At 29.8% G+C, this 10,250-nt stretch overlaps 1 protein-coding gene across 1 annotated transcript in view; it reads right to left on the bottom strand.

Moving 5' to 3' along the window:
- Window positions 1–2,114: 2,114 nt before the first annotated feature.
- The window catches only part of LOC139807990 (uncharacterized), a 164,453-nt gene continuing 156,317 nt past the window's right edge, over window positions 2,115–10,250 (bottom strand). The window contains exon 13 of the mRNA XM_071769548.1: window positions 2,115–5,204. Within this exon, the coding sequence (XP_071625649.1) occupies window positions 4,926–5,204 (279 nt within the window). The 3' untranslated portion in view covers window positions 2,115–4,925. The remainder of the gene's footprint in view (window positions 5,205–10,250) is intronic.

Below are 10,250 nucleotides of genomic sequence, written 5' to 3'. Positions count from 1 at the left end.
CTAACCTAAATGTTCGCTCTCCGCCCGCCTCGGGCGGAGGCACCATCCCTGACGCCTCCCTCGGCCGAGCTCCCATCTGGGGTAAGGGACATGACACATTTGTCCCGTCCCATCTTATACTAGCATGCCCTGCCGGGCTTCGCCCCGGAGAACATGTGTATTAAGACATGCAAATAGTCTCTCTCTCTCTCTTGTTTTATATATAAGGTTGCCCTTTCCAAAAAGATCGGTAACGAAAAATTATATACTTTATAGCACTCCCCGAGAAATTCAACCCCTACTTTATGTACAATTCTTTGAGATTCGGTCATTCGGAACCGATTTTCAAAAAGATCGGTAACAAAAAATAGTACATTTTATAGCACTCCCCGGGAAATTCTACCTCTACTTTATGTATAATTCTTTGAGATTCATGCAATCATTTCCCGAAAAATTGGAAAAATTAAAAAAACCGGTTTTTAAAAGATCGGTAACGAAAAATTATATACTTTATAGCACTCCCCGGGAAATTCAACCCCATACTTTATGTACAATTCTTTATGATTCGGTCATTCCAAACCGGTTTCCAAAAAGATCGGTAACAAAAAATAGTACACTTTATAGCACTCCCTGGGAAATTATACTCCTTCTTCATGTATAATTTTTTGAGATTCAATCAATTATTTCCCTAAAAATTGGAAAAATTAAAAAAACCGGTTTCCAAAAAGATTGGTAACAAAAACTGTACACATCATGGCACTCCCCGTAAAATTCTACCACTACTTCTTTAAGATTCGGTCAATAAATTCCCGAAAAATTGAAAAAATTTCCGTACCGGCTTCCAAAAAGATCGGTAACGAAAAATTATACATTTTATAGCACTCCCCGAAAAATTCTGCCCCTGTTTAATCTACAATTCTTTGAAATTTGGCCAATTATTTTCCGAAAAATTAGAGAAATTAGAAAAACCGGTTTCCAGAAAATCGGTAACAAAAAACTATACACATAGTGGCACTCCGCGGAAAATTCTACCCCTATTTCATATACTTTTGGTAAAAATTCGGTTCAGGGGTTTGGGCTGGGCGTTGATGAGTGAGTCAGTCAGTGAGTGAGTGAGTGAGTCAGGACATCTTCCTTTATATATATAGATTTAAGATTGCTTAAATACACGTTTAAAAACCTTTTAGCCAATAAAACAATCTGTACAGATTCTGTACAGATAATTTTACTGGCTAAGAAGTATTTCAAGCAGTATTTAAGATGATCTGCAAAATATAAGAATTAACTGAGAACAAGCCTTAGTGCGCACTTAATGTGCACTAGTGCCCTAGTGCAAGTGCCCGAATTCGCTATCAGTGATATTATTAAGAAAAACATAATTCCAAATCAATAGTTTTAATACAAATAATTTTTGAAATAGTAATCATTTTTTTATTCATTGAAAAAGTATAATATAATTTTTATAATAAAAAATTATGTTTTCAGTTAGTGAATTTAATATTTACATGACAATTTTTAAATTGTAAGATTGGATTATTTCCTCGATTTATGAGATTTAAAATTATCTTTGGTCGTGATACAGTCAGATTGCAGATACAATTGCTTGTCGACTCCTGGCGCGCGCATAAACGGAGTTAGATCGTGTATTTGCCTGCGACTTTACTTTCCACCCGCTATACAGAGCAGAAAGTATCAATTTTCCTCCCTAGAGAGGAAAGTAAACCCCAGTGTAAAATTGGCCACTTTCGCTCCTCTCTAACAGGCATGGAAAGTCGGACTCTCCGTGGAGGTGTTGTGAAAAATACAGCACCTTTTATTGCAAATATATTAAATACGTAACTATATTGCATTTTCATTGCATTAATTTTATTTTATATAAAATATAATGTGTTAAATACGTAATTAATGCAATAGGTATGAAATATTCAAGTCGAAGTACGTATATAATACATAGCAAGAATACGGCGCATATTATATAATGTATGAATGTATCAAACACGTAGTTGATACATATATGCTTTTGAATTTATGTAATAAATTAAAGTTTACAGAGTCTAGAGTTTAAGATAATAAATAAACCTTACATTTTAGTAATAAACTTTTTTAAATAATTTTAAGTACATGCCATAATATAAAATATAATTTCAAAATATTTTATTTATATATATATATAATTATTTATTGATACATTTATTGATACATTACGTAAAGAATAATTTATAATATATTCTACATACAACGATATTTTACAATGTAACAGAGAGAAATTGCAGAATAATATTTTCCTTCGGAAAATAACATTGCCCGAGAAAAAAAAATCCTTATAATGTCTTATATGTTCATATATAAGAAGCGGTCTTATATGCTCATATATGAATTTTGGCCGCATAACCTCTTATATGGTCATATGTGATTATATAAGATTATATAAGAACATATAAAAAATATCTCTTATAGTGTGTTATATGCTCATATAAGAAGCTATCTTATCATATATGAATTTTGGCCTGATAAGAGTTTATATGGTCATATATGTTTATATAAGATATAAGGACATATATATTTATAAGTTTTAGAAAAAATTGTTATATATTTTCAAATGTTATTTTTTAAGCGTGCTACTTTATTATAAGAGTGGACTTTACGATATAACTGATACAAGAATTGTGTCGCCCCGAGACAGCGTCGCGCGAGAATAGCGCGAGACAGTGTCGTGTCTTTTTGATGCCGTTCTTATAACACTGTTTGTCAAATTTTAAATACGAGAAATCACATCGATCACATCGAATGCCATCTATCGGATACTTTGAGATGCAATATTCTAATCTGATCATATATAATCTTATGTGACTATATCATTTCATATACGATTATATTATTTTCAGTTTAAATTATAAGGTATGTTTGCAAAATAATACGATTAATATATTTGTTTATAAAAACTATAATATATATTATATAACAGTTTTTTTTTCACGAATTATTACTGGTAATTTCACTGTTTACGAAAATATTTAATAAAAATAATATGTCAATTAAAAAAATTAAGTATCATATGCAAAATTAGAAAAAAAAAACTTAAAATAACATAAGCAATAAGAAGTGCCGTTTTCGTTCGCAGCGGATCTTGATGCTTAATAATATTTCACAATCAATTATTATTAAATACATTCAATTTAGTAATGAAGCTATGCGATCCAAGCCTAGGTCTTTTGGCAGCCTCATATTGGTTTCTGTATGCATATGGTATACATATATACATATAAATTTTCCGGTGGTTTGGAAAATTTATATGTATAATATGTATATATATAGTGTGTATATGCATACAGAAACCAATATGAGGCTGCCAAAAGACCTAGGCTTGGATCGCATGGCTTTGTTACTAAATTGATTGTTTATCGTTACGATCCTATTTCTCTTATTATTATTAAATACATGTTTCAGTTTTTTAAATCGACACTGCGTGCCAATATGGACTTTGTTAGACTTAAAACGCAATTAATTGTGTAAACTGAAACTAGAAATAATATATTTCATGTTAATTTGATATTGTCAAGTAAAATAATATACTAGAAGAATATTTATAACAGTTATACAAATTTATATATCCGTTATAGAGCATATATTCATATATGATTATCTTTAACCTTATAAATATACTTTTACATGATCACACATGATACTAGTATATAAGACCATATATGACTATATCAAGATACTTAAAGAGGTTTAGCCACCTAATGTTGTTCAAGATTATATTTCCATTTCTTATATGACCATATATATAATTATATATTTACTAATATAAACAAATAAGAGATATTTTTTCCCGACTATATAATCATATATGCTTATATATGGGACGTCGCAAAATTTGAAATTATAATGATAAAATTATCTTTCAAAACACAGCAATTATTGAAATTTTCTGTTATAAGGATACACTTTTCAAAAAATATTTTCGAATATTAAGAATCATTGTAGTCATGGAGAACAGGTTCCTTAATACGAGTATATTCCATGAAATTTTTGTTTAGATAAGTGTGATAATTTTTTATTAATATCTTTAAGCTCTGCATATCTACTGAATAACTGTTGCAATGACGATCTTTTCTGATTGATAAAGGTTTTATAGTTTTTATGTAATTTTCATAAAACGTATTATGTGTTCATAAAATGCGCGCACTAAATGTATCAAGTGTTCCAAATTTTCGTACATTATTAGCTAAATGTAATAAATTATGAATTTTGTAGGACACTAAGTGCTTACCATACATCTTTTCGAAAGATATTACAAACTATTCGAGATATTTTTCAGCATCATTTATTTTTATGTGTAATTTTGAATTTAACAGAATTCGAATAGAAGTGTGTAAAAGAATAAAATTGTTATACATTTTTAATGGTAAAATTTTTTTTTTCAAATAAATGCGTGGTCCTGTACATAACACAAATTGTCGCAGTTTAGTTGCTTTTTATTTGTTGACAATTTCCAGATTACAAGGTTTTCTGGAAAATTCTTTTGGAATACAATTTCTCATATTTTTTAATGAATCTGATATTTATTTTACTTAAATGCTGATAATTTTAGTTTTAAAAAGCCACTTAAGCGCCATATAACTTTATAAATTTTTTTACGACACTAATAATTAATATTATATTATTACATCATATAAAGTATAGAGTTATATAATAATAAATAATATTGTTAATTAATATTTGCTTATTTTTATATACTTGTTGTTTATTCACCTAACCTAATCTAACTTTATCTCTAAAAATTGTTATAAATTATATTTTATTTGTTGATAATTAAAATTAGAACATACAATTACATTGTTTAGTTCACATAAATTATTGATAAAATAATCATACAAATATACATATATTGATATCTTTTGAAAAGTATTGTGTGAAAAATGATAACACATTTTATTATAATTTTAAATCTTTTTATTTTTTCTTGCTCTATTTTGGCTTTTTGTACCTCTAAACCAGCTTGCAGCAATTTTGTCAAATTGTGAATCTCTTACTACTACTTTACGGGATAAGCTAATAACGTTTTGAATTTCTCTTACTAGTTGTAATTGATAAACCGGGAAGTTATTTCTTCTTCCTGCCCAAGAGCATAGTTCTACACAATCATCTGTAAATATTTTTCTCAAAACTCTGTAAATGTTTTTTCTGATAGTGCGGCCCCCAATATTGTTAACAAAGTTTCTCTACAACACATAAAATAATATTTTAGGATGTTTTAATTTAATTTATTATTGTTATTTGTAAAAGTTTGTTATGTACGTTTTAGTGCTTGTATGATTTATTATTAATTTAAAAAAGCAAGTAAAAAAAATTATACATATATATGTGCGTGCGTGTGTGCATGCGTGCATGCGTGCGTGTGTAAATAGGGGAAGTCCGGGAAACTTGACCATAGAGGAGAGTTGAACCACTTCAAATATCTCGTTCAAATTTTGAACAAAGAGCTCAATCCGAGCACGTTAAAACACGTTTGTCTCACTCACAGTCGAAACGCACTACCAAGCGTCATGTTGTCGCGTGCTCGGATTGAGCTCTTTGTTCAAAATTTGAACAAGATATTTGAAGTGGTTCAACTCTCCTCTATGGTCAAGTCTCCCGGACTCCCTCCTATATTATATTTATATATAAATATGTTTATGTGTGTGTATTAGTCTTAATATGACTATACTCCGTTCAACGAGAGATTATGGTTGATCAAACGTAAATGACGTTAGGGCACACAGCCACAACAAAAGGTGTTCGCGTTAAATTATTTTTATTTTTAATAGTGTTGGAAAATATCTATTAAAAATAAAAATAATTTAACACGAACACCCCTTGTTGCGGCTCTGTGTCTTATCGTTATTTATGTTTGATCAACCATGATCTCTCGTTGGACGAAGTATACATTTATAATCGTATATGTTATTACATAAGGACGAGCGTGGCCTAGTAGACAGCGCACTGGTCTATTGAGCCAAAGTCCCGGGTTCAATCCCCGGTAGAGCTAGAAAAATTATATTCGCTCGTTCTCCTCTCGGAAGGCAATGGCAAACTACCGAGAGTATTTTTGCCACGAAAACTTCTCTAAAAAAAATATATAGCCGTTCGGAATCGGCGTTAAACTGTAGGTCCCATATACAATAGGGGTATTCAAATAAGTTAGAGTTTAACCACAGATTAATAGACAGATAGCCAAAAGTCCGGGTTGAGACGAGACCAGCATTTCTCACTGGTTTCAGCGCCATACCGTGTAGCGGCCAATGCAGTAACTACGTTCTTGATAAAACAGGTCATTTTCGGACAAAGTCGCTGTAACTCTTATAACTACAGTTTCGTTATCATCGTTATATTATCGCAGTGCAGATATAATATATATATGATAAAAAAACTGTGCAACGACAATATAATGATAACGAATTGTTGTTAATAGTTATAGAATCAGAGCACTGATCTCTAAGCCGAGAACTTCGCGTGACGTGTTAGACAAGTTATATTGCAATCAAAATTAAGTATGTTAATTAATTGTTAGGACTTTCAGCTCTTAAAAGAAATTTGTTATATCAATTGTAGTTAAAAAGATATTGTTGATTAACATAGAATCTATTGCATTAAAGTTGCGACTTACATAGACCATAATTAATTAAGAAACTATGAAATTTTTTGTTATTCAAAGAGTATAGCCGGGTTTGTATGGGAAATCTGCCTTCGCGGCTTTTTCGATTTGCACTTAGGGGATCGATTTGACATTAAATAAAAATAATTCAGCTAAACTTTTAGCTCTTTATCTCAAACGATTTTCGAGATTTAAAAAAAAACCACCTTTTTCGATTTTTTTTCAATAGTAAAATTCAAAATTAATGAATGGTGATTTTTTTTCTAATTCTTAGGAGTAAAAGAGAAAAAACACTTTCATTATGAATCTCAGGTGGAAAGCCGATTTTTAAGAACAGAAATAAAACTATATAATCATTTTTTTTACCGTGTTATTTAAAAGTGTCCACCGCCAAACTTTGTCAGAAAATGTCTTCCATACTCCTTTAAGGCCTGTTTTCACACGCAATGATTGGTGGTGCCAGGCCGCGCCAGTCGACTAACGCCAGTAAAAATGCAAGTGTAAACACTTGATACAAACTGGCGCTAGTAATGTGGCGTTTACTGGCGGTTATTGGCCAAAGCATATAACCTCAAATTTGGAGGTTATATGCTTGCTGTCATTTACTGTGTGTTTAATAAATGTTAAATATTTTCCATATTATACGCCAATCACTGTGTAAATACTTGTGAGTTTGCTAGTCGGTTCTGGCGCCAATGAATGCCAGTCAGTTGGCGCCACTGATCATTGCGTGTGAAAACCGGCCTTTACACTCAGGAATTTTTTCATTTTTTTTGAAGTAGTGGAACATTATGAAAAAAATAAAAACTAATTTTTTTTTCAAAATCTTGCGTTTGAACGCATTAAAACTCTTATACTGCTAGAGAAATATATAGAAAAAAAATTTTTCAACTGAAAAAACACAACTTACTTACAAAAGTATTTAAAAAATTAAGAAATGCATTACTTAAAAAAATAAAGGACATTAAAAATTTTTGAATTGACGTTAAAAATTTTTTTTCACGCAAAAATTTATAGAAATAAAAAAATATAATGTTTCAGTACTATTGGCAATAATTTTATACCGTTAATAAATAAAAATGAAAATTCTTATTTGATAAGTTATACTATATTATTTATTTTTAACAATACGTATCATCAATTATTTACATTCAATGAAATGATTTCACATTAGATATATATAAAAAAGACTGTTTTGAATGACGTCGGTTAGTCTTCGTCACTGTCTTCATTATCTATCTCATCATATATATCTAATGTGAAATTCCTGAGTGTAAAGGAGTATAGAAGACATTGTCTGACAGAGTTTGGCGGTGGACACTTTTAAATAACACGGTAAAAAAATGATTATAGTTTTATTTCTGTTCTTAAAAATCGGCTTTCCACCTGAGATTCATAATGAAAGTGTTTTTTCATCCCTTTTACTCCTAAGAATTAGAAAAAAAATCACCATTCATTAATTTTGAATTTTACTATTGAAAAAAAAAAATAAAATAAAAAAAAGTGTTTTTTTTTTTAATCTCGAAAATCGTTTGAGATAAAGAACTAAAAGTTTAGCTGAATTATTTTTATTTAATGTCAAATCGATCCCCCAAGTGCAAATCGAAAAAGCCGCGGGGGTATATAGATTTCCCATACAAACCCGGCTATACTCTTTAAGAATTTTTCAGGTTGCTAAATATTAATCTGATGTTAAACTTAGTTGATAAATTCAAAATGTCGGAGCCATATAGCGGCCGAATGTCAAAAGTAAAAATTGTATTATTTTTATTTTTAATATCCGCTATTTTTAATTAACTTTGCCATTCGATTAATATTGCGGTTATTTAAGGTATTTCTTTCATGACACCAAAGTCTTAAGAATTAACTGATTTTTTGGTACGAGAGAGTTAAAATGCATATCTTTACGCCAGAAAAAAATTAAACCACATTACCGAACATATAAAGAAGAATTATGACTTTGAAAATTCGATATTTTATATGTGATCGAAAAAGTCTATTTTCTACATTTCAATGTAATAATTTGTTTATCAAATATTTTAAGATATTAAATATTAACTGCGCTACATATTCGCTAAACTCTAAACTTTCGATAGTGCCGATAAAAATACAGAGTCACCGAATATTTAAACAAAATATTTATGTTAAAAGTTGACTTGAAATGTGGTTTATAGATGAATATTTTTAATGGCGACTTTCAAGGAATTATTTGGCAACGCTGCAAGCTGTGCGCTCATGTCACACTTCAGTTCATCACGTACCTACGGTTTATTATCAATTTTTATTTTCACAAATTGTTCCTTATTTTTGCCCACATTACTCCTCACTTTATGTTTCTTATCACTCATTATTATTATAAAATCTCTTTTTGATAAACAGAAAATGTCACAATATTCCTTGATTAATGAAATTGACACTTACATTGACACTTTTGTTATCAACTTCACATTTTACAATCGGCGCCCTGAAAAGCGCAGCGTTGCCATATTGTTCTGACAGTAAAATTTACCGAAAAATGAAAAATTTCTAAATACACATAATATTTTCACTTTTTTCTTATAATTAAATATAAATCAATTGATTTACTTAATCAATATAAATATGATTTATATTGATTAAGATTTACTTAATCTTATAAATATAAATCAACTTGATTTTATATAAGTTTAATGCAATATACAAGAGTTTGCTGAGGCCCTGCTTAAGCGCCTACAAAATACGCTCCTCCGTGAAAGGAATACCTTAAAAAAAACCCCTTAACTTCAAATACATAATTAAAAAATTATTCATAAATTCTGAATGATATATGTATATATTAGTTGCAACTTCTTGACGCAATAGATTCTGTGTTAATCTCGGTGTTAATAATCATGCATCAATTATATATTTTTAATCATAAATGACATAAGAAATTTCTTTTAAGAACAAATAAAGGATAAATATTTTAATTTGCGATGCTTCTTTAATAAACTTATTCAATTAATTATATTTATTATTTATACCGTCGTGTAGGAAAGTTTCATGTTTGTATATCAATTAAAATTTCAAAAATAAACTTTTATGTAATTTCCCTGGTAATTTCATAAAATTAATATTTTCATCAAATTAAACTGCCAAGTACGGTCAGGCTGAATTTTGTTCACCTATATAGTAACAATTTTTCGTGTGAATTTTAAGGGGATCCTAAAGTGAAGGCTGAACTTCCTCGACGTCGATAATGTCAACATTTCTAATTCTGTTTTCTTGTCATATATCTATATCTGTCCTTGTCTAACGAGAGACATCTGTCTTTGTTCGATTACTGCGCCATTTTTTGCCACACGCAATATTGCTTATCCTGTCAACCTGAATGTGCTTTTGCACATATAAAAGTTATATAAAGTAATCTTTTTTTCTAGGTTTTCAATCTTAGATCTAATTGCACGATATTGTTCTTAAATGTTGTCCCTACACGGAGAAAAAGTTACGGTTGCTACAACAGAATAATGCTGTTAATTTTCGCCCATCCATACAAAAGGGTTATGGAAACCATAGTACTCTGGAAGTGACCTATGGTTTCCATATGGTTTCCATATGGTTGCCCTAACCTTAGTGAGGGTAGCTACTATATGGATGTTGCAACCATAATATATGG

Source organism: Temnothorax longispinosus, chromosome 2 (assembly GCF_030848805.1).
Source record: "Temnothorax longispinosus isolate EJ_2023e chromosome 2, Tlon_JGU_v1, whole genome shotgun sequence".
Lineage (NCBI taxonomy): Eukaryota > Metazoa > Arthropoda > Insecta > Hymenoptera > Formicidae > Temnothorax > Temnothorax longispinosus.
This window is presented reverse-complemented; position numbering and strand designations above follow the sequence as displayed.